The following is a 27299-nucleotide window of genomic DNA, read 5'->3' on the forward strand; positions in this document are numbered from 1 at the left end:
CATCTTGATATGTACAAACTGCTTTTTAGTCCGTATAACGAGAATCACGAGAATCATCACCGTCTTCCTCGCTTATTTATTGGGCGGCGTCTAATCCCCACGGTGCACGGTCTTTGAAACCTGAATTAAAAATCCAGAATTACTCGCTCTCCGTGGCTTTGTCTTGGACTGTTTTAAGTCGAAATCGACTACGACGCACCCCCTTAACGCTACTGAGACCTGAAAATATGATGGACAATTGGAAAGCCGGGAATTTTGATGATCATTGGAAACATAAACGAATTCACTTATCCAGTGTTGTTATATGCAGCTGTGAACTGTTCAGACGAGTTGGCACTGTGGTCACAACGTTGGTGCGAAGAACATGTTACTCAAGGCGATGGTTTATAGGTACATACATACTCACGGCTTTTCTGCAGCTCGAGTAAGGGCAACGACTTCTTTTTCAAACCAACCATACAAACGCGAAAGTTCTGACAGGGTGGAATTAGTCACCAAGGCATACCTACACGTAGGTATACTATATACTTGGGTTCGAAAATCTCGCAGTTCTCTTTGCCAAGTGGTTTTTGTTTCACACTCGAGGTGGGAAAAAGTGGGGATGTAGAGAGACCGATTGCATGGGTGCAGAGAAGGAATTAATTAAGGAGTGCAAGAGTAAATCGAGCAAGCATTACATTCGACGTTAGCAAATTAACGTAACGTTTGATCAACGCTCTTATAGATTTATTTATGAGTCTAATGTTGACGAAATAAGTACACATTTTCTGAAACGGTTAATGATTCGACGAGTTTCTACGGACGGATGGATATTAATGACGTCAAGTCTCGAAACGTTAGTGTGGCGATGCATCGTTGTACCTTCTACAGTATAATGAAAAACCTTTTTTTCGCAACTTTTGGATAGCATAAAATCAAAACAATAGAACATATACCTATACTCATATTTTTCAAACTCAACTTACTTCAAAGTCATTCCAAATGTTGTTCCATGATTAGAAAATCGTTTCAATGGTTCCGTCACGTCAACGTTAACAATCTCAGCATCGTGACCGCGCTGGCGTTGCATTTTCAACGATAATACAGTGTCAACGTAACTTCGGAGAAGACGTATAGTACCTATAGCCTTGCGACTATCATATTCAACGATACGCGGAGTGCTACGCGAAAATGGGATGTCAAGTCACGACACTCGTCAGCAGTATACAACAGACAGCATCGGCGTCAGCACTGCACCACCAAACATGCTCGTGGTTAGTTTCCTTTTACAGTAAGTCAGTCTCGTCTTCTTCGGTCGTTCGTCTGGTACAGCGATCTTCTCTTCTTTAGCCTTTCCCTTTTTATTCCTTTTCATCCTCCTCCTCCTCCTCATCCTCCTCCGTCGCCGCTTAAGCACACACGCATTTCAGTCTGGTCCAGTCTCTCGTCGATCGTTTGGAGTACCAGTCACGTATCGAAGACGGGGTCGAGCACCTTGTACCTGAGGGTTTCTCTCTGCGGTGCGCAATGCGATCTGTGGACGCACAATGCGCCGACGTTGCGTTGGCAGACCGGAGTCAGGACCTCAAGCCTTGGCAGTGACAATGTCACGATCGAACAACTCGGCACGCCTGAAGCATAAATGCATTTGTTGAGACTCCATGATGGGTGCCCGGATTCCGTGCTTAATGTTGATTCCAGTTTTTGGAATTCGTTGCAAATGATATCACAGAGGACCAAACACAGCACACGCAAGTCGAAAGACGAGAAGAACATGAATGTATATGTTCATGCACGACACGTTTAATTTTTAAACCATAATTGTCTAGAGACCCTGGTAGAGGCAGGAAAATTAAACATAAATATGCAACCAATGAGGGCAATAACACGTTTGAAGGGGAAAGCCCAAAATTCATCGAAGACTCAAATTCGAGGGGGTAACTACTCGAAAATATCGAGTCTCAAGCATTTCATATTTCACAAGTATTTCATGGTATTTCATAGAATTTTACACGCATTTCATAGCATTTCACAGTATTCCATACCATTTCAAAAGCATTTCATTGTATTTCATAGTCGACTGTCCCAAAGATTTCACGAGTAGTTACTCCCTCGCTAAAATTAGAGTATCCTGAAATCTTGAAATCCCATGGTCACACTGAATGCAAACGAACAGACCCTCGGGAATGATGATCGAGAGGGGGAATTACTGGGTGAATTAACTTGTCGGTATCGTTTGCAAATTCATTAAATTTACGAGTTAATTAAACTCCTGGGATTAACACACGTGTATCGAGCTTAATTCATATCGAATTGGATCGGATTTCAGAATAAATACAATTTCTTTTTTCTTTTCATATCCGAAATTACAACCCGCAGTTGTATTGTTCACCTTCATTTCAATTCCAAGCAGACTTCTTGTTCCTCCTCCTCTTTTTATCACTCACTCGAGTGTATCTAATACCAAATAATGCGTTCGTTTTTCAGGCCATGAACGGAGTAAACGAGCATTCAAATATACATTGTCCATCTGTTATAAGAGTATATTATACACTCGATTTATAAGGCGAAGAAGTTGTTGGCGAACTGGGAATGTAGACATGTACTTACATACCTCTCTACTCACATTGTCCAAGAGACTGGCGCTATTATATTCACTAGGCTAGGTCACCGACTCTCTCACGCTCTCTTTGCCAAAGTATACTATGACTGAAACGGATGCCATGGATCGAGGGAAAAGGTCTGAAGTTGCTAGCGGGTCGAAGGATATCACCGATTGGTTACCACTTGAATTTTCAATTTCTCAGCCGTCATATTTTACTTTCCTCCTTTTCTACCATGATCCTCCTGGCACGTGCGGAAAATCGTTATCAAATCTTCGCCAACAACCCAAAGCAAATTGTGCAAATCATTGACCAAGATGGACGATCGTTTATACCATCCATGAAACCTTCTTACTGTCGTTTTAATATTTACAAAACGTATTTCCGCGTGCTGTAAGATGTGTGATATCGATACCGCATGCGTCAGTTTTCTTCTTATCAGATTACCAATGATAAAAGAAAGATTTGCCCGATTTGAAGAGCAGTAAAGGTGTAAAAATTGTTGCACGGTATTATGAGTGTAGTTAAACGAAGAATGCCTTCAAACCTGACCTTGCTCGAGGCCGGCTCACGTCTCTTATCGGAGAGGAAAAATTTGATCTATACGATGGACGGACGGAAGAACGGATATATGGATGATCGATCGATCAATCGTTATTATCATTTATATCCAGCTACGGAATGACGACGCTTTCAGCAAAAACTTTATTGGCTGAAACTATCTTCGAGAAAGAAACGTAAATTTGAAGGAAAGCCATTCGACGACCTCGTTGACTTCGGATTTACGAGATCGTTCACTTCCTCTTCGCTTCTGTAAGCTGCTGGCCGGGTGTAGTAAAATTCGCGAAGAATCACTTGGTATATACTATGTATGTATCAATTCTTCGCCAAACTTTACTCGCAACTGTTATCTCGTGTGTAAGTTCAGAGCCGTGGCGCCGTTTTTATTATTATTATTATTGGACAGTCTGTAATCCATCTCGATCCATACACACTACTCGTAAGATAAAAGAATCCTTCAATTTTCATGCCTTCGAATCTTTACGGTTTAGATAAATTTAGATCTTTGGAATATTTATAATATATACGAATTTAATTCTGATCCCATTTTCATCTCATTTTTAAAATGGCAAGGGACACTGCACAACGTTCAATATTTTACACAAAGTAGTAAAAATAAATGAGAAATTTTCTTAAATATTTTTACACGTGTACATGACTGAAAATATCAAAGTAGACGTGTTTTTCTTTTTTTTTTTTAATTCCTGAAAGATTTAACTTCAAAAATCGTTTCCACTTTCTTAAATATTTTATATGCAATGAAAATGTATTTGAATTATATTTTTTTTTTCCAACGAGAGGGTGCTTGTGATTAAAAATTCGAGAATACAATTCGAGAACGCATGTTTCTATCGCGTAATGGAAAGAGGTACGAAAAATTGTAGGATTTTCACAACTGCATATGAAAATTTAAACCAAATCGAAACTTTGACTCTAAACAACTGACCGAAAATCAACTGATCGTTCTATACGTCTAATTTAATTTGTGCAGATTACACAACGCTGCATGAGGTATTTTATGTACGGACTATATGACTCTCTCAAAATAGATAGAAAATTGTCATCGCTTGAAAGACGCGCGCAAGCAGCGAATCTGCACGGATGGCCGCGCCTTTCCGTATCTATAGTCTATACTATATATATATATATATCTATATACATATGACATGTGCCAAACGTTCATCTCGAGGATGTATCTATAACTGGGCCATATACGTGAAATATAGGGACATACCTATGTATAATGTAATACGTCTTACATACATCGCTGGATGTGAGTTACGAAGAGAATGGCGTTACGCAATACGCGTTTATCGCGTTTCAACTACCGTATCTCTATACATTGGGAGGAAGAATGATGAGATGCACAAGGATGCGGAGCTATTATTTGATCTGCTGAGTCGGATAAGTGCTGCAGCCATTTCGATGATCAAGAACGAACTCTCCGAATAGATTATTGCTGCTCGGTGATGCCCCATTTCGCAATAGGAACACCGTTGCGTTCTGCACGGAAAGAAAAATATTTTAGATCTCTTATACACTGTTATAAAATTTACGCTTTCGATAAAAGTCCACACCGATTAGTGTAAAATTAAATATTAGTGGTGTAAATTGGTACATTCTTCACACACCAAGTGCTTTTAAAATCAACACTAAAATGCTGCGGACTTCTATAAAATATTTTCAGTTAAATATTTATATTTACAACATATAGCTACATCTATAAAAATTTCTTTTTTCGAAAATTTTGGAAATATATGTTTATTTCTCTTATTCCCGTGCAGGTGAAATTTTTATCCGCGTCTTTTGTGACGCTCTTGCGGCACATTACATCCTGGACGAAAGAAAAAGGGGCAAGAAATAATTTCACTCAAGACAGACACACGAAGGAACTTATTGCTTGTACTTTCATGCTAACGATAAGCGACACGAAACTCCAGTGGGCGAACAGGATATATTAATATAAATTCCTTACAAGATTCTTCGCGATTGTTCGGGACTGCTGAAATGCTGCTCGCCGATTTCACTTTCGGAAAAGTTATTCGCGCGAATGCGAATATATGATTTATCGTAAATCCTTGTTCGGTTAGAGAGAAAAAACCAATATTATTATACATTTCGTTGCAACTTTTTATTCAAACTCTGCTTCATCGGCGTTGTAGCATATATATAAATTTTTTTTTTTTTTTTTTTTGGAACTTCAATCCTTTGAATTGATGAAAGAACGTTTTTTGTTCATATAAATTTGAGACGTTCGAATTCGGCTTTTCGGGAGCTGTCGATTTCCTTACACACGCTGACTTATCGGTGTAATATTGTTGATCGATAAGAATCACCTTTCGAAGGTGATTTCCGCGTGCCTGTCGGTGTGGATAATCACTAATTTCTTCTACGGTTAATGCACGTCAAAATGGCTGCACAAAATTCTGATAATAAAATATAGCCGAGCTTATCTTCCGTTGGAGATAAGACGATAACCGAATTGATTGTTGTATTGAATTCAAATGATTTTGATACAATATCTCAAGTTTTTCACATTTGTAGGAAATGTATAAAAAAAATTTCAATTTCCAACCGAATGACGTGCTGTGAATTGCTAAATCGATGGGCTTCTTTGCACTCTTTGGAAATTCGCAATTCTCTCGGGTATGATTAGATTGCGGGATCGTGTTTCTATAATAGTTGGATATTTTTTACCTCCCACACATTTGGCGAATAAGGAGAAGAAGAAGAAGAAGAAGAAAAATCGCCGCGGTTATTTCGCCCGGATTTATTTTGTTAAACTACAGAGCTTGCCTTCATTTCACCGTACGAACTGCAGAGCTTTTATTTTTAGACACTAGCATCCAGCAATTCGTGGCTTTGAATTTCATCCCGCTCGTAATACGCGGAATTCGAAGTACCTACCGTACAAAGTAATGTCGTCCGACGGTATGTACGTACACAAATAACGCGTGAATTTAACACAGCTCTTAAGCCAACTAGATCCATCTCATGGAGGATCCTCGAATAGAAAAAGAATTCACCCCGTGTCGATGTGGAAAAATTCACGTGACGGCAGTTTGATGTCTACGTTATACACGCTTCACGTTCTCGACGTTATTTCCTGTGATACATGAATTTTTGTAGAAAGGAAACCAAGGAAAAGAAAAAAAGAAAAAACACGGTTTTGCAACGGGAGATTGATCTTGAAAATCTTGAAAATTATACGCATAATCCGATATCTTTGCGGAATCCTTCGATACCGCCAAAATATTCCAACAGAATTTCTCCAGGCTCGTGTTTTTTTTTTTTTACCATATGACTTGTCGCAGGAGAAATGGGAATTATTGATATTCAGGCGTTTTAAGAACATATGAAGCTAAAATTAGCAGCCAGAGTTGGCCAGCCAAATGTGGTCAAGTTTTTGGAAATAGAAAAATGCAATTTAGTCTTATCCTCATAATTATATGAACGTATTCGGGGTTCAAGGTATTTCACAAGATTTTGATTTTCGGACTTCTAAGGATTTTAATACCTTATTCCAATGAAGATTAGAACGTTTGGCTGCTAATTCTCGTTGCCAGCTTTAGCCTCGTTAAGGATAAGGAAGAAAAAGTATATTTCTTTTGCTGGACTTAAAGCATGATATGTACGCATTTTGAAGATTATAAGAATTTTTTAAAAACACGATGACACGTTGCCTGAATTCTTTAATTTTTCAAAAAGTTCTTACCTACCTTATTTTGCAAAACTACTATCTACGGTCATGCATTGGTTATTTATTACACTCTATGGGTTATACCGTTGATTCTTGATCATGTTTTTTTTTTTTTTTATTTAGTTATTCTTCTTTTCTTTTTTTGTGCCAACTTTGAGTTGTTTCAACGCGGAGAGGAAGCTCATACTTGTGGCATTAATTTTTATTTTACATTTGATAGTTGTAACGCTTTCGACGATGTTTGTTTGCAGATGAAAAATTACTTGTAAAAAAATCTTAAACAAATAGTCTACCGAAAACTGTCGATTTTTGATAATTCTTTGCAATTCCAAAGGTGTATATGAATTTTTGTATTTGTTTTTTTTTACGTTTTAATTTTTCGGTGATTCCGAATCATCGTACCTTATGTATTCTGATGCTTGAACTTCGCAGAGTGAAAGAAGAAAGGGGAAAAATAAACGTCGAGAGAATCACAGCGTGAAAGAAATTTTTACATTCGAACGTTTACCAAGTGCGAATCAAATTTCGTTGATCAAGATTGAGGATCTAGATTATAATCACCTGATAGTTTATTATTGTACACTAGGCTGTTTGAGATAAAAATAATTTACGATTTTCCATTCATTTTTTTTTCACATATTTTTTAATTTACGAAGAAACGTGTTGTAATCATATTCTCCTAAATAAAAAGTTTATATTAAATTAATACTATTTTGTGCGATAGAATCAATAATGAAAAAGTCGTTAGGTACAAAACTGTACTCAACTGGAGACTTAACATTAGACTGACGTAAGGAAAAATCAAACAAAAAAAAAAAAACATTTATATATATTCGCATTTAAGAAAATTTATAATAGTGAAAAATCAACTGAACGCGATCTTCCACGTTACGTAGAACGCTTATCTTTTTACAGTACCTTTCTTTTAACCTATAAATAAACTTTCTAGGGGTTACCCTGGTGGAAGAACGCAAATTACTTTTTTTTTACGAAACACATTGTCTTACACCCACCCATCTAACTAATTGAAAAAGTCGAGCAAGCGAATTACCGCGATTCACTGCAACTACGGCGATGTGCTAAACGACAAAATCGCGTCACGCACGGGCCAATAATAATATCGTCTCGTATCGATTTCGCACGCCGCGTGGTTGCAAGGCACGTCTGACAATGAATTCGAGAAGCCTTACGAACAACCGTGGTGGGTACGTTTTACGAAACGAATCTCAAACACTGATTGTGAGATTCGCGGTTCTTCAAAATCCAGTTATTCATCTTCTCCGCTATTAGCATGACCGTTTCGCAAGGTTGGGTCTCGAGGGATTTTCATTCTAGATCGCCTCACTACGCGGATCAACCCTGCATTTCACAGATCCTGTTTGTGTAAAAATTTTGCGGCTATTTTCCTCAGTTTGCCAAAATTTTCTCATACATTTTTACGATGATTAGCACTTGCGATTATTCAAAGTTGGAAGTGGGTCTTAAAATTACGCGGTTAAAGCACCTCGGCACGTTTCGCATAAATTTTATCATATGTTCCACCTCACCTTGTTATGCCCGCGTGTACTTTGCTCTTCAGTTTCATTATGACTATAAAGTCGCGTGGATTTTGCTGCCGAAATCGGTTTTTACCTTGACAAAAATTAAAAACGCATCGCACGCGCGGACATGAATTTAATTAGTATTACATGGTACTTGTAGTACGCATTTTGTGCTTGACATTGAGTACAACGCACAAAACGTCACGAGGTATAATAACAATTAAAGTGTATACGGTTCAGATTTCTTTTTCTATTTTTCAGTCCGATTTATAGGCGCCAAAAATATCGTCGGTTTAAAAAATTTGTTTATTCTTTTTGCCGCGAAATCATTGTCTATATTGATACCGGAAGATAAGTTGAATGAAACTGATTGTGAGTTTTGGAAAGCTCAAAAATTCATCGATCATTACTAGTTTTTTCATTTTTATGTCAGCTGTGTTTTCTTTTTTTTTTTTTTTTTTTTCTTTTTTTCTTTTCACGTAAAATATACGCTTTGCCGCGTTTCACGAAGACAATCATCGATCAAATTATGTATATATATATATCGAGGTTTCGAATTGTTTCAGAAAATGATGTGAAGGACGCTGAGGCACTCCTGCCAGAGGATGAAACCCTGACGAGAAATAATTCGCTCTGATCCGCTCTCCTAACCCCGTAGACGAGGATCGTTCACCATGATGGAACCTCCGCCCACCAGCAAAGTCCTACGTACTCCGAGCCTGAAAAGGGGTCAGGAGAATGTCAGGATTCAAGATCGGGTGAGTCTGTGTCATTAATTACGGCAATTCCAAGCGGCTGAGGAATTACCATCGAAGATTTTCTGCGAATCGTCAAAATCACTAATTCGAGATAAAAACTGCGCTAAATTTTGATCATTCAGTTGCAAAGTTTCGACAAAATTTAACAACACGTAAAACAACTAAGCATAAATTTTTTTACTCCCGATCCAATTCGATAGGTGAAATCGAGCAACTAATTTGAATTTTTCCTTTTTCGAGCAAAATTCTTGTTGTTGTTCTTCTTCTTCTTCTTCTTCAAACTCAACGCTGTGGATTAATTCGAAATACCGAACCTACAGCGGCTGATCGAATTGAATTTTTCTCACGAAGCCTAAAAGCCGTTTTAGACGTTGATCGAATCAACCGAACCGTCCAATGTCGTTATTATACTCAGAATTCAGTCGACGACGCACGTTACGCAGAAATGCCAATACTCCGCATAATTCCTCGTTGACTCAGTACAGGAAATTGGAATCTCCGCCTTTTAGGAATAAGTAACTTCAGATTTAAACAAACGTGTCTGACGACTTTGCGAGGAAAATTTCACCTCTCATCTATAACGGTTAAAAATCAGTACGAATCCATTCGGTCGTTTAAAAAACTGCCGACGTTTTTACGATTTAAGGTAATTTAACTTTTTCGTTCCTGTAATTGCGCCCCCCCCCCCCCCCCGCCCTTCCCCGTTGTTGGAAAATGACTTGACATCGTAGAAGGAAAACGTGCAGAAAAAAGAGAAAATGATACAGCTAAAGCGGTTCGAAAACACGAAAAAATACGTCAATATATCGTGGCAGCTAGGCTTTAAGGCATTTAAAAATAATCTAACCGCATGCGAGAAAATTGAATGGAGAAAAGATAAGATTTATTTGAACGTAGTATACAATACATTCGTAACTAGGTATCCAGATTATCTCTACGTATGTATATAGAACGATGTGTGAAAACGCTTTGAGATAAGTTTCGAGTTCACGTTTCTCGAGTGAAACTATATTCGTTGGTAAGATAGATGAAATTCGAGTTAGAGTTCTCGGTGTCGATAAGTTGGTTACTATTCGAGACGGTAGTAGGAAATAGAGAACTCTGCACGAACGAGCGAGTCAGTCGATGATTACTGGCCGGGATTTGTTTCGTAGGTATGCCGATCACTGAAGATCCGCGTAACTCGGTCACGCGTGGTAGATCAGTGATCACCGCGCGATCTATGCCTAGATTTTTGTCCCTAGATCTCGCGTCTCGCGGTAAAGTCAATTTCTACATCTTTATAATTATACTATTTTTTTTTTTTTTCTCTCAAATCCACGAAGTAGAAAGGTGAATATTTTATCATCAATACTAGTTTATTTGTCCCTTTTGTTAGATTTTTGAAAAAAAAAACAAATAAATAATAGGAGTTCCAACTCTGCTTGAAGAAAGAAATTAAAAATAAAAACAGCAACAGAATTTTTATTTCGTAATTTGAACGTGTAAGAAACTTAACATGGCGATTGCGATTATTATAGCGTTAATTATTAACGTGCTGCGTGTTTGAAAAGACACAGTATTTGTAGGCATACTCTCGGTGCTTTCTTCTTGTTATAATAATTGCGATAATTTGTTTATTTCGAGTTCAAACATGAGTTTCAGTAGCGCAGAAAGCAGCGATCATCAGAGCAAAGCGTCGTTATAAAGAGACATTTTGCCTAGCTGTAGAAGAAATGAGAGGAAAAAAATGTAATAAAATATCGCAAATGACATTGCATTGCGTGCAGTGTTAATCGAGAGAATTTAAAATAGAAACTTCGTATTGAATTTTGCATAATCGAGGATAATGCCTTTCATTGATCATAGATAAAAATAAGATATACGACGAATATATCAATCTTATCGTCGTTTCAACTTGTCACTATACGAATTGTATATATAAGATCGATTTTATTGTCGTCATCGTTATAATCGTCCTCGATGGCTTGGGTTTGGTCTTTAAATCGGCTTGAAGCCGATGTTTGCAAACATCCGATTTCGCTATTGACACATCACACATCATCTGGAGACGCATGACGTCGGTAGAGTTGTTTTCTGCGCTAGTCTTCGCGATACTACAGGTCGTGCTGTGCGGTTCTACACAATCTACATCGTCATCATATCGTCATCGGCCAACATTGTGGCGTGAACATTATTTTTATTATTATATAAAAACTGGTTTCACCGCCATATGCATAATTTCATCTCGTGTTGGTACATTTCATAATAAAGAAACGGATATATACATATATAATAAAATACTTCAGTCCTCGCGTCTAGCTTTATTCTTATATGCTGTTGAACCTTATATGGCCATCTGTATGATAATATGTCTATCCGTATCCAAAATCTCGTCTGTATTTACGTAAGAGAGATGGATGAACGAAGATATATATATATATATTAGACTGTATCAAAAAAATTGACTATTTTTTTTTTTTTGAAAAATATACTGAAAATATTGTTCAGGATAACGAAAGAAGGCGCCTGTTAAAATGGGAGCTCTTAATTTATTAAGAATTAAGAGCTCCCATTTTAACAGGCGCCCTTTTTCGGTATCCTGAACAATATTTTCAGTATATTTAAAAAAAACAAATCAATTTTTTTTTTTGGATGTATATATTATATATACAAAGTTTTCGGAATATTTAACATCCGCCAATAAGACGATGCTGTAGCTGAATATTGCGTTTCGTCATTAACTAGAATTATTGCCGAAATTCTTATTGTGTGCAAATTAGCGCGTGGGCAGCGCATCGTATAGTTGTGCGAAGTGTCGTATTATAGGTATAGAAATTTATACGGTATATTGGTATAACTATAACCGGCACTTATTATTATCACACTTATATATCTGACATTAAATTTCTCTCACATCTGCAACGTCCTTTTGCACTGACAATGACAATGACAATGACAATTAGAGATAACGGAGTGTGACCTGACTGTCAAGCACTTTGCAGTCGTAAAGTCCGGACATTTATCTTTTCTTTTTTTTCTCATTTTCAAATGCTGCACTTCGTCTCAATCATCATTCCCGAGTCGCGACAGAAGATTTTGCAATTTTAATCAGAAATTATGGGTACAGAACCGTATTATGCAGGCAAATTTAACGAGTCATATAATTTTCATGGTCACATGGATCTTCTGGACGCTTAGATTCGGTTAAAAAAATAGTAAAAAAAATGTAGGAATATTATTGATTTTTATGATCCTGCTTCATTTTTTATGTTACATTCACGTTATATTGTTATTACAATTTGTTATATTACAACGGATACAAATGTGCATTTTTTTTTTTTTTTTTTGCAAATTTGATGAATTATACGTGAAAGTTGGTGATATCGAAATAAAATTATTATTATTATATCGATGTATAAATATTTTTTTTCATTTTACGAATGTCAAAACGGAATTTTTGAATTTACGATACGCTCGACATCTCGCGTAACAACCCAATACATATATAAATTTTCAGCGTGGTTCTTATTGGATTGAATTTGCAAACGATCACATCTATCGGTGTCTCTATTCATAAATCTATTCGTTTATCCTTGGCGGAATGATCAATGACGAAAGTGTGTATTAAGCGTATTATAATATTACAACGCCTTCTCTTTTTACATTCTTATATTATATATATTATACACATATGTATATAAAGTGCATGTATATATATATATATATATATATATATATATATATTTATAATCACAAGTTGCCAGTTTTTGTTATTTTTTCGTTACAGGTTAATTTGCATATACATATAGCGTGTAAAAACACACAACGGGTGTGATAATATGTATAATATTTGCGTACGCAAGAATTTATTTTATTATTTTGCAAACACCTCACGGCCAACAAATGTCAAACGAATATTCGAACAACTTGTTATAATTTGCCTATTTTTGCATGCCGCAGCAGGCGGACATTTTCTACAATAAATAAAAGAGCGAGGAAGATAGATGTGGAGGGGGAAAAAAAAAACAAAAAACTTATTCTTCCGGCACGATCTGCGGCAAGATGAACAATGGGATTTTTATTCCCTCCTCTTTGGACGGAAGAACTGATCGTTGTTATACTTCTTTGATATCCTTTTTTAGCGCGCAGGTCGCGGCAACGGTACATTCATATCAATTGTTGTTGGTTGTTGCGGTTTATTCCGACACCTCGTTATTCATTCGTGTAGGTATAACTATGATAATAAAAGATAGGAAACGAAGCTTGAGGAGGTCGGTTGGTTGGCCAGAAGTCAGTCGATCATTTTTATTAATCTTATTACGAGATGACCGGATATCGCGTATTTATCAAATCAGAAATCTTTTTTTTTCATAATATGACAAGTATAAAACACCCGACTTAACTATATATGTACAGAAACTTTGGTATCGATGCTTTATTTACAATCGTCTTGAAATTGTTTATAAAAATCTAACAGATTTGTGCGAGTTCATGATTAACAAATAATGTTAGACTAAAGATCGAGATAAATGGAGAAAGTAGATTCTTATTCGTGAGGTGTTTATCAAATTTATGCAAGCTTTGCTTATCGCCATATATGTTTCCACTTCGTATATATGTATACATACTTTTGTAGGAAATTTTTTAGAAGAGAAATCCGTCCGGTTTTTTATTTCTCTAAAACTGTCCAACGTCCGGTTGGTTGTAAGGTCTAATGCAGTTTCCTCGTTTACGCATCACCTATACGGAGATAATTATATTCTTCTTCGTTTTTTTTTTTTCTCTTTTTTCTTCTTTTTACCGACTTCACACTGCATTGCGCTCATCTTCTCCTACAAGCATCGCGTATAATGTACCTACATATGTACTATACATGCCTGTGAATATCACAGGAATTTTTTTATTTACCTGAAAATCACATTAAAACGATTGCATTGGTCGTGTATAAATTAACGTTCCATATATGTATACGCAGACCAGAGATGAATCTTCTCAACTCCTGGGAAAATGTTTTTTGAGCATTGAAAAAACGGCGCTATTCTCTACAATGTACAAATTTAATGTCTACCGATTCATACCAACGTGGTCTTAATTGAAAAAAAGAATTCAAGTTTCTTATAAAGATTGGAATTTCTTAGAGAAGATTTTTGTTTTTATTTAAAGAAATTAAGCCGCCGTAGAATAAAACAACTGAATGATTCAAAGAATGAAATTTTGTTAATTGCTTGATAACGGTTTATCGTTGTTTCTTACTCAAATTTCTCAACACACCTGAGATCTTGTGGCTTACGAATGTGCGAATTTTACAAGTCTCGATTTTGCAAGTGAGCGATTATCGCGTAATGAATAAAGGGAAAATGCATCGAGTCTCGACTATCCAACCTCCTCAAATTGATCGTTAAAAAATACGAGGCATATTATATATATATATATATATATATATATATATATACTCGTCAGCTGCCTCGCCTGCCAACGAACCGAGGGTTGACGAACCTCCCTCCCTCCCTCCCTCCCTATCTACCTTCGTCTCCTCGTTTTTACCTTTTAGTAAATTACATTAGCGGCTAGTAGTTACACAGCTGCAGAATATGTACGCCGGCCGCACCTTGTTTAATAATTATCCTGCAGCCCCTGTCGCCGCACCCCTTCTCTCCTTATTCTACCGGCGCGGCGTGCTAATCTGTGGAAAGTCTGGGAAACACCCCGAAAAACACCGGCCCTTATTGCTCAGGACACGTTATAAGTCCCTTGTATGTTAATTATGATAATAAAGATAATTTAAAACCTATTTAAGACGTACGATTTTGTTTATTTTATATTGTTTTCTTCGTTAACTTGATTTTTAATATTATTTCTAATTTTTTCTTGCCTACGTTGTGTACGTTAATTATTTGGTGTAACTTTTCGAAATCTTTTGATAAATTTGGTAGGAAAAAAATAAAATTTCACAGCAGCTTGATTTTTTTTCTGTATTTTTTTTACCCGCGCGTTAAAATAAATGTTAAAATAGATAAATAAAATTAATACACGTTATGCATCTGTTTGGAGTGAACTTGAACTCGAAGTGAGAAAAAAATTATATCGACACGTCCTACTGACCCCCTAAATACTTGACTCCTGAAGAAATGTAAGAGTATTATACCAACCTTAATGCGGTGTATAATAATAATGGTTTATAAGTAAGAAGTCATCGCGCGATTTTTCCTTCGCTTTGTACAATTAATTGAATGACGAATAATATATATAACATAGAGGTGAATATAATTATGATATAATCTGACATGATTGAATTATGTTGCTTATATTATTAGATACATCAAAGAATGTTATTATCATTTTTATTATTATTACATGTGAATAGATCGTTAGGAAATAAATTTGTACGCTAGAAATGTAGGATAATAATTATGAGTATTAAATTCGTTACGTATTGTAATAGCTAGTCAGGTTTGAAACGCGCAGCGGATAAATGAATATGATAAACGTATGATTTTCGGAAAACCATTACTAAGTACTTGTTCATACAGAGTCTGGTTATATATGCGTGCCTGTGTCGGTCATTCCTATAAGTATATACCTACATTTATTATTATATTCTCGCAAGAAAACTACTTTTACAATTACGACTACTGCGTAAATATATATATTTTATATATATATATAACCGTTATGATGGACGTCTCAGCTGCGATCCTGACTTTTATATGATTATACGGTTTAAAAGGGGTGCAGCAGCAGAACAGTAAAAACCGCTGGGTAATAAAACTGCAGTGCAAATTCCCCTGGAGGTGGGAAGGAGAAAAATTTAGATGTAAAAAACATCACTTCGATACTCGCCCTTGAGACTCGACCTTTAAGAATAACACATAAAATATAAAATGCACGTCAAACGTTGAAATATATAACGTTACATGACTTTTTGTACGTTATAAAAATGAATTTTATATACTCTCACTCCGTGAATGTGACAAATTTTATTTCTTTTGTTTCGAAAAATTGCGGCGGATAAATATTTGAAAAAAAAAAAAAAAAAAAAATGTATTACAAGAATATTTGCAGTTACGTTAGAAATATTTTAACAATTCGATTCCCAAAATCCGACATTTTTATCGATTACAATTTACATTGCAAAGTTAAATTACACAAACTTTGAACGTTTCATATGAAACTCTTGCAAATTTCATTCAGTTTTCATTGTAACAAGTGAAATTTTCGATTATTAAGTATACAAATTTCATACGAAACGAGGAACTGTTTGAGTAAAATTTGTGTAAATTTTACTTGTTTCGTATAATAAGCTTCCTCAAAACGAGATATATTCGATAATTTTTCAACGGTACGTACGGATTGTGGGGACTTTTTTTTTTGTTTTGTTTTTTTTTTTTTCATTGTGTTTTTAATTACTGTCACGCCTTTGATTCATAGATTAAAAAGTACACACGCGTATCAGCAAAATACGAACCAGATGGAGATGAAAAGAAATAAGAAGAGGGCGTTATTCGCGGTTTTAATATACAGGAGATGAGAATCATCTGGCATGGTGGGGGTGACGAGGAGGGGAGGAAAAGCTTCGAACTGCGCCGGGTGTTCAGTCTGGAGTCGGCCGGCCGAAGCGACTATTGCCTTGTCTAGCCGCCTCAGCTAGCCGTCGATGTGATGTTGTAACCTTTGAAACCGTTTTTGTAAATATCGAAATCGAAAAGCTGCTCGAAACCGCGAACGAAGACGAAAACAATTGTTTATTATTATTATTATTATTATTATTATTGCTGGTGAGCCAGTTTCTGACGATTTACAGTGCGGGGGTCACGAACGAATTCGTTTCTAATTTAAAAAAAAACCAAATACGAGAAATAAGCGAAATTGTTTGATCTCGTAAGTTTTGAACTAATTGTTGGAAAAAAAAAAAAGAAAGAAAGTAATAACTTATGTATGGACGATTTTTTATACCGATTCTTGGGTAGTAAAATAAAACTGTGAAAAATGTGAATTTCCATATTTAATAATAGAAATAATTACGGTAACCATGATTTGAATTGAAATATTTAAATAAATATGATCGATTGCCGATCGGGTATTGAAATAACCGCGAATCGCGGTTTAATATTATACTATATATATACAATACGTATAGCGTGCGGCGTGCAATACTAGCTGTTGAAAAGTCGCCTAACTGCAGTTAAACCTGTATAATTTGCATGGTAAAAGATTACAGGGAAACGGTACACGTACCTAAGCAAAGTGAATTTCCTTTACTTTTACAAGGTCTACGTTATTCGAGGAGTAGAATGGATGGATGGATGGATGGAATTGTTGCGGTTTAACGGTCAAACACTGTATATATATATATACATTTTTGTATACATATATTATACATATATACATACATCATACATATTTATATTCCTATTGCTTATTTCATAATATATCCATCATATGTTACGATGAATTTTAATGAAATTCTACGTGGACGAAGTTATATAGTTTAAGCATATCAAGGAATGTACTGTATAAATACAGTCGTTTTTACACCTGGTATTAACGTATCGAATATACGGTAATCGATTATTTATATAATATCTCGAGGTGGGATAATCACGCGAAAGATGAAGACGTAGTTAATATTTCCAGGTGCGATTCCGTACGAGTTTTTTTTTTTTTTTTTGTTTCTGTTAATTATTCTCTGTTAGGTTTTAATTATTTTCATAAATAAATTCGCAGATCCTGCCACACGTGCACCGATAATAATTATTCCCTTGTAACGTCTCTGGGGGAAGAAAAAAAAAAAAACAAGAAAAAAAATAAGTAAAACTGAAGGAAGAAAGAACTTGAAACGACAAAAATTTTTCTGATATAAAAAAAAAAAAAAAAAAAGGAAAGATTGAAAAAAACGAAACACCTCTAATGTCGAATAATTTTTATCTGTAATTGAAAATCACCGTACATCTCGCGCACGTTTTCAACTGCTGTGTTATATTATTAGACTGACTTTTTGATAATTAAAATTCAAAAGACACGACTGGTGAAATGACACTCGGTGTTATTCGTGTAACCGTTTGGGACATGACGTCAGTATGAACAGTACGAGCTACCCAAGAAATCGCCCGGAGTTAAGGAGATTATCATTTTATCTAGTTATACGTACGTTATTCGACAAATTATTCAATCATTATTATACTTACGTAAGTTTGAAAATAAATTGAAAACAAATAAATAAAAATGAAAATTATTCACATTATTCCATTATTAGCATCGAAGTGAGAATTTTTCATTTATTTTCGTTGGGCTTATAATATTTGCAAATTGTTGATTAAAAATGAGATGCAAAGGAAGGCGGAAGCTGAATTAGATTCGTGCACGTGGCAGGAGGATTTCGGAATTAATCATATATAGGTACGGAGACTGCAGCCGCAAATATTCACATGTACGCAAACCGCGAACGCGAATTATTCGCACCTAGGTTTTTGCACCGCGACCTCAAATACCAGCGACTAGTGAACTCCGTATAAGGTTCTCGTCTACATCCGAAGACAGATTTTACACTTTTCTAACAGACGAATGAGAGATGCCGCCGACCGCAGGTATTTGCCACGTAACTCGGAGATGAAATTGCCAACGATAATTATAATTTCGTAACTTTGATTCAACTATCGAGTTTTTTTTTTTTTTTTTTTACTTACGCGTTCTGTGAAATACCGGTTTAGCAAAAAGAAAAAAAAATTGTACTCAATTTTCTCCCTCCGATCGGTTACACGATTCTAACTATTTCTTAGTTGCCTGATATATATATATATATATTGTATAATATATATGTGGTTTTTCTAAATCAAGCTAAATATTTATACCTAACACATGTTGTTGGGTATATTTAAAAAAAAAACTTATTATATCGCAGAATCGATAAAAAGAAAAATAAACAAACGACGACACGATGCAGTGGGAATTAAAGGACATTTGGTGAAGGAATGAAACTAATCTTGAGTTGTATTTCCTTTAAAAAACAAAAAAAAAAACAAAAAACGTGATAATACCGTGCGTGTCAAACCGAAGAAAGGAGGAAACAGGATTAACACATCACGTGTAAGAAGCTAGTGAAAATGGCTTTGATTGCTCCAAGGAACAGCTCGCCGATTATTCGGGACAAGGAGAACGTTCCTGCTTATGACGTAAGATGAGATTTAATTTTTTTTCATTCTTTAATCATTCTTTTTACAATCAGTATATTTGATACTAATTATAGTACGCAGAGTTGTAATAATAATATAGGCACGATACGTTATCGACACTTCGATTATACGGTGCAGAGGGATTTGAATTGGAAAGGACTAATCGTAAGTGTATACAATAACGACAATAACTTATAAACCGGCAGCTACTATTCGTGTCGAAACGATCGGAGTCCGAGCCTCTCGATGATAACAAGCTTATGTGTCAGAGTTGTATTTATTTACGCGATTATCGCACAGAGTATGCTGCAAAAACTTCACGTGCGAAATACATTCGCATTCACGCCCATTCCTGTATTCATCGCTCGCACAGGTATCGTCGTCACTCCAGTCTTTACAGTCTTTACAGTCTTTACTCGTCCTTCCGCGTTCCTTACTTCCAACTGCTCTGTGTGGCTCAAAATTTGAATGAATTTTTTATATTCCTCTTTCACTCACGGAGCGAGAGCGTGAAAAACTATGCTCGGTGCATTTTCATTTAATTTTATACCTACCTTTCGTACTATGCAGGAAGAGTCAGGATCTAGACATAGATGTAGATATAGATCTATATCTAGATCTAGATCTAGATCCAGAGGTAGTGAAACGACGATTCTGTTTTCATTTGCGACCTTTTCGTTTCGGCAGTAATAATTTAGAGTGCAGGCTATAAAATGTTCGAATTGTAGAAAATGTATCGGCTGTAGCAGCAGGAGCATTTTCACGTATACCGTTTGCAAGTCCCATGCATATATCGGCGTGGTGGAGAAAAATTTTAGTCGAAATATCCTCGGAGAGAATTTTTTTTACAATAGTCTAACGTTCTCACTGTGTATTAAAAGTTTTTTTTTTTTGTTATTTTATTTTCTTTCATTGTTACGGCAAACTATTAATGTACAGAAATCACACATTGGATGAACGTGTAAAAATTTTATACCGTTTTTCCGTTTGACTTGTATAAACGAATTCGAAGATAGAAAATTTTATTACGTATAATAATCAAGTAGTTTGAAAACTTCTCATTTCACAAGGATTGAATGAAAAAAAAAAAGGATTAAATCAGTCATTTTTTGCAGTATCTAAACGATACGTAAAATTGAGGAAATAATAATTGAATGACGCACGGTTTTGTTTTAACGACTATTTTTCACCGTCCTTGATTATTTATTGTTTTTTTATTACCGCGTTGTATGTATGTACACATCTAAAAGACGAGATACACGTACAAATATGCGAGTCGGAGATCTCTTGTACATATTATACGCAGTTGTGTCAACTACTATAATAATATCTTGTTTGACCAGATATATATATATATATCTATATATTAAGATTATAATTACCATACGAGCCGGCGGAAGAAAACTGGAATATAATTAGTGTAGGTACACCTAGCTGTAGTAGATGTATGTAAGGACGTATGGACATAACGCCTGGCCTAGTTGCATAAAATATTTACAAACCATATAACGATAAGGAAAAGTGTATGATGTGCGTAGAAGTAGTGAATTTTATCTTTAAATAATCTCTACGCCGCGTTTATTTTCTATTTTTTTTTTTTTATATCTTTCATTTTTTTCATTTTTTTAACCGTGTGGGTGAAAAAACAACCTATATTATAACGAAGACGAATCTTTTTTTTCATACGATTCGAGAGTAACTTGTGTTCCGTTTTTACCTTCACTTCCTTGATTTCCTTCCTCTTATAATAATCTTTTGCAAATCTTGTCGAAGTTTATCACCTCTTATCCATCCTTCGAGTACGTGTCACCGCTTCCATTTTCTTACGCAATTGTCGTCGTTTTGCTACGTGCGGCGTAAATACGCCTTAGTAGATTGTACGTATCTTTATCGCTCACGATTAACCCACTACCTATTCAACCTTCTGTCCGTCCGTTATTCCGATATTTTTTGAAACTTGGTTTTGTTTGCTAAACACTCGTGAGTTGTGTAAGAATGAAAAGAATAACAAAAAAAAAAAAGAAAAAAAAAACACAATACGTATATTACAAAAAAAAAATCAATATAGGTATATATATTTGAGAAAGTTAATCAATTTCGGAGACAATTTTTAACCATTTATTATTTCACGATATGTTGAATTGAAGTTAAAGAAAAAGCGAAACGATTATTCTTCGGTATTACGTATAAATTCTTTTATATATTTATGTAGGTATATACTTAAAGTTGATTAATAAAATTCAAAATTATCATTTCACATGTCGAAATTATAACTTTTGCGAACGAAGTCTGACGTGCACCGTATTGCATAGCTTATATTTATTTCTTCACACGACGATGAGTGCGACATCCGAATTTTTCTTTCCTTGTTTTTCATATTGTAGGTAGGGTAGGCATGACAGCATTTTACGCATTATCCGCTGCGTTGTAAATTGACGTTTACGATTTTTCCTTCTTTCGCAATGCATCCAACAGATGTTCGCAATGCGTAACTATTATAAGACTAGATACCTACGGTGTACATACTCACCTGTTATACGCTTGCATACGTCGCATAACTCGATAATCGTCGTTGGCGTACCGCGTTATGTTGTTTTCTGCACAAGGCAGCACCTCTTGCGTGTGTTTTTTTTTTTTTTTTTTTCTATTCTTTAATAAAATTAAAAAGGATACAATCTTATGTACCCAACGAATTTTTCACGGTTTTTGCCTGAATAAATTCTCCCGTTTTCTTCGTTAATGCATCGTACACCGTGGAATTTCGTTACCGTTTAAGCTGCAGACTCGATAATTTCTTTACAATACGTTTATCATATCTGTCTTTTGACAATAACGCATAGACGGAGAGGGAATCTTGACGCAAATGAGATTAGGATGCCGTCTAAGGTCTTTTCGCGATGCGGGTTGAACCCTAAGACGATTACAGCTCGCTAAGTGTCTCTTGTTACTCGATGCATACCGTCAAGACTAGTTACGTCCACGTTATTTGTTTTACTTATACTTATATCCGTTATCCGAGTTTCTCGTCTCGAGAATATACCTATATATATATATATATATATATATATATATATGCAAAAGATTCCTTCGATACGTCTATGCGATATATTACAATCGGTTACGATTGTAACGCCGTAAAATTGATACACTTTTGAAATGTATTAAAATAATATTTTATAATTAATATTATTTATTGACAAAAAAAATTATATATATATATATTTATCGTGGTATTAAAAATTCTGATCGTTACGGTAATTTTATACGATAAGACATCGTTTTTTTCTTTTTTTTTTTTGTGTAGAACACGAAGGATGTGTGAAATGTGAGAAAGCCGAGAGGAGGACAGGAATTTGTGCAGGAACTAGAATATCCGGATTTTTTGGAAATTTTCTCACGGTCGCAGAGTGCCGTCTTTTACCCGTTGCAAATTGAAACTATTATGTAAAAAGTCGCATTACTACGTATAATTTTTAGTTATTTGTAGTAATTTTCGCATTGTAATATATATATATATATATATATATATATAGGTAAGTGGAAATATTCTTCTTTCCCAAAAAATGAAGATCGCCGTTATAGATATGAAACAAAATATGATTCATCGTTTCGGTGTAAAAAACGCGCGTATATACATATAATAATATATAAGGTACTAAATGTTTTTTAATTTTTCTCTGAACGAACGAACAAGTTCTTGGTCTTTTTGTTCTTTCGTTGTTGTTGCTTTTTTTTTTTTTTTTTTTACAACGTAAAAGAATGTACAATATTGACACGCACTCGTTTCTTCCCGCGGGCAAATGAATTAGAATCTATCATGCCGCAACCTGCAGCCGAGTAATTAGCGGTTGAAAGAGGGTCGTGCTAAATGCAGCTAAGGATTCGTTTAATTAGGAAGCGAACTCGGCTATTCTAAAGAGCTTTGAATTGCATAGATACCTAAACTAAAATTACATCGTGTATGTAACTACGTCTAGAATAAGAATAGAACCGTTTATACCTACAAGTAGTGTAGAGGTAATCGTTTTCTGTCGTGACTCGATACGATATTTTAAGTTGAAACGAGAAGGTTTGGTCGATTTCCATAGAAACGACCTTTCAGATTCAACCATCCTTATCTCAAGTTCGCAATTTGTAAATAGTTATTTAAATAGCTCTGCTACATGCAGCATGCTGCATATTGTTGCAGGAATCATGAATTATTCTCTCTCACAGTCGTACTTAGTCGGCGAGTGTTACATGCCCACGCGGTTTTAAACTCCCCATGAATATAGGTTTCTTCTCTGATTATGCCTACTTACTTTGGTTATACGAGCACGTGTGCCTATATCATGTCCCACATATTACGCACGTTCTTCTTTCGGTCGTCGTTGAGTAGGCTTTATGGTGTTGCAACTTTTGTGTACACACCGGTACCGCATATATATACATACATACATACATACATACACGGTGTATCACATGCGTGAAACTTTTGCTTGCAGCGAAGATTTGAACATGTGGGCTGAATTGTTATTAAGTGATTTTTTTTCTTCTCATTTTTCTTCTTTCTTTTCGTTTTACGAATTAAATGTCGAATTAAATTTTTCCACAAATCGTACGATAATTTTTCGTTATATTCTATGGTTGTTTTTTTTTTTTTTTTTTTTTTTTCTTCTTGCTATTGCATCGATGTATACGGTAGGTGTGTGTGCAAATAAATTTATCAATCTCGACGAATGATGTATTATGTATAATATTGATATGAATTGCACAAATAATGCGCGGATGTGATATTAATAAAGATTCCAGGGTATGATAAGTTTCCTGTCGATACGTTTTATTATAATAATATATAGGTATGTCGCATATCTTGCCAAACGCCCTCGTATTTATTTTAACACCACGAAACGACGATCGAAAGTCGCGTAGGTGTTTTACTCGGAGAATTTGCTTTACCTATAATAATCTTTGGCCGTCAACTCTCTCATACGAACGGTTCATACATATTTAGTCTCTGATGCAGGCGAAAACAATTCGTACAGCCCCGATGATTATACGTATACGCATCATTATACGAAGAGTGGGTATACATATATATATATATATATTAAGTCTATATTAAAAATTTTATAATGTTTCCGTTTTTTCTTGAATACCCTTAAATATGACGAAAAAAAAATAATACTCTTACCAGTTATAAAAATTTGAATAAATTTTATCCAGCGTTTGAACTTGACGGGGAAAAAAGTAAAGGGAGGAAAGAAAAAAAAAATTTACAACGTAATGGTAATAGTGTGTATATATATATATATGTCGATGTGGTGGTGGAAAAAATTTTTGTAACTATAACGAAAAAACAATGTCTCGTCTAATTAACGCGGGTGATAATGATCGGGATAATTACGAGTATCGAGGATAAACAGATGCACGGATATCTGTGTACGTACATATATTGTATGCAATATATATATTCTCACATGTGATACAACGTCGAGGTATTGTAAAGCAGGTACCTGCCTATATTCGACATTTTGCGTTGTGCATAATATATATATATATATATATATATATATATATATATATATATCATCGTCCCATTCTTCCGCGGATGAACGATCTTCGCAAAAAGCCGGAGAGCGAAAACTGGTTACGCAAGACGCCGCGATATGTATGTACTTAGGTACGCACAACACAGAGACCTTGTCACTACCGGCTGCGTATTACGTCATTATACTGTTATTGCACGATGTCCTACACGTGTGTCCCTCTCTGTGTGTAAGTAACCATATGTCGCACTGATCCTCAGGTTATACCTGCAAGTATGCTATATACCTACGCAACAAGTATTTGGCACACGTGGTGGATTCGCTGGCGGATGATAATTGTCATTCATATGTTACGCGTTAAAATCACCGAACTGTTACAATTTTATAGTATATTATATATGTATGTATCCTTACAGTACCTACAGCGTTCAGAATTAATCATTTTTTTTCATCTAACTTGTTGTTAAAAACGAATAAGGAAGATGTGAGGAAAAATTCTTTTCAATAGAATAGAAAATTTTCAGCGTACCGATTTCAAGAGTTTCTTCCGCATATTATACACTTTCATCGCAGGAGATTGAAATTTATTTTTCAGGAAACATACTACGGTAATCTAAATCTTTTTTAGTCGTTTCAAAAATCAAAACAAAATTTCACTTTAGTCCTCCCTTAATGCATTGGAATTTTTTTGTTATTCAATTTTCTCTAATATCCTTTAACTGTTGTTTTCTGTTCTTTGTCGAAATATCAACACATACAGTGTTGTTCGATAAAATTCAACTTTCTATCGATTAAATTTTACTTAAATTTTCAACCTTGTTTCACAATTTTCATTAGCTTCGATAGTTCATGCGTTGTATAATCTTATACGCTTAAATTTGTGTTTTATAATCGACGCCTGCGGCGATATTTTCTCCCATTTTGTTCGTCAAACATACGCAGGTTCGTTATATACGTATAAGGTATTCCGCGCCAACTCGGCAAATGATTTTCCCACACCATGCTTTTTTTTTTTTGTTTTTTTTTTCGTGTTTGTTTAATCATTTTTTATACGACTGGCCTAACTCTAAATAGCACTACTGACAATGAGTGTATTTCAGATTTTTTTCTCCAACGCATTATGCACCCGATCAACGGCTACCGCGGATAATCGTTATTTAACTTCCATTATTTAACGATTATCGAACTGTCCATGTAGAACTTCGATATACAAAATATATAACCGAGCTCGTATTCCAAATATTTATGCCTATTATAAATAAAAGACGTAAAAATCCGTAAATTCACACGGACGACATTTCAAATAATAAAAAAAGGCAGAAGAATGGAATGCACAAGTTCTGCCTCGAATTCATTGATCACAATTATTTGTCTATTATTTATATACACAGTGGTCGATGATCAACGCAACGCTAATGTTATTCGCTTTTTAATTAGGATCTATAATCGAAGTCGTCGACCGTTGATTGTTTCGACTAAAATGATAAAAAAAAGTGCACTGTGGTTTTTCTGAAGAACCTTCTCCTCGTTACAGATTATATTAATTAATACACGATACGAAATTCTTTTGTCGTGGAAACATGGAGATGGAATTTCTTCTCACGATCATTGCACGCAATCGTAAATTTGAGTGTGTGTGGGTGTTTATTTTTATTTATTTATTTTTTTTTTTCTTTTCTCAAACTCGACTTGACGAAATCGCTGACGAATTTTAAAGCCGTTAAATTCGATGAATGAATGAAAGTGCAGGATTCTGCGTATAATATACATTCATATATTCATACATTTATACATATATATATATATATGTATGTATGTATGTATATTATATGTAACTTGCGGCGCAGAATATAAACGTCAGACTTGTTTATGGTGTATGGAAGATTCTCATTCTCAGCATCATATTATGCGAGGATCGAATAGCACAGCTATAAAATCTCACGGATGGACAAGAGTGAGGCAAGGACGACCGGGTGGCGCATCATCGCTAAAAATTTGCTTTATACACAACCGGTTTCGCATCGATCACGTTATCTTCGTTCTTTCTTCAATGCTGATAATATCCTTATACCTGTTATAGGCGAGATACGCTCGTTTATATAGACGTTGCCCATCGTGATTCTGCATATCTCGGGATCTCATGATATGCGTGCACGCATCGCGATATCCTCCCGATTCTAGAGATATTTTGTCGCGTATCGAACAGATATATCTCAATTATCATACCGATGAAATTTTTTTATTTCTTGTGTATGTATAGTTGGAAGAAATTTTTTAGCTTTAGTGAGGTATCGTTAAAACAATGCTTTAAATATTGGTGAAATTATGAAAATATTTTATACCAAGCTGTATATACGGTTGGGGATATTTTCTGGTTGATACGCAGTGTGTAAAAAAATTTTTTTCTTTAATTAAAAATTGATTTTTCAGTCCAATGCAGACTATGATTAAAAATAATAGCAACACTTGATAGATTTT

At 35.2% G+C, this 27299-nt stretch overlaps 1 protein-coding gene across 9 annotated transcripts in view; it reads left to right on the forward strand.

Annotated features, from left to right (window-relative positions):
• LOC124409957 (mitogen-activated protein kinase-binding protein 1) overlaps positions 1-27299 on the forward strand; it is an 83660-nt gene that overhangs the window by 24535 nt on the left and 31826 nt on the right. For 7 of the 9 annotated variants that reach the window (XM_046887954.1, XM_046887953.1, XM_046887956.1 and 4 more), the window contains exon 3: positions 8951-9142. In XM_046887954.1, coding sequence (XP_046743910.1) covers positions 9059-9142 — 84 coding nt within the window. In that variant the 5' untranslated portion in view covers positions 8951-9058. Of the gene's footprint in view, positions 1-8950; positions 9143-19038; positions 19294-27299 lie in introns of those variants that run through there. The other 2 variants (XM_046887950.1, XM_046887955.1) reach the window with 2 other exon arrangements.

Source organism: Diprion similis, chromosome 8, assembly GCF_021155765.1.
Source record: "Diprion similis isolate iyDipSimi1 chromosome 8, iyDipSimi1.1, whole genome shotgun sequence".
Classification (NCBI taxonomy): domain Eukaryota; kingdom Metazoa; phylum Arthropoda; class Insecta; order Hymenoptera; family Diprionidae; genus Diprion; species Diprion similis.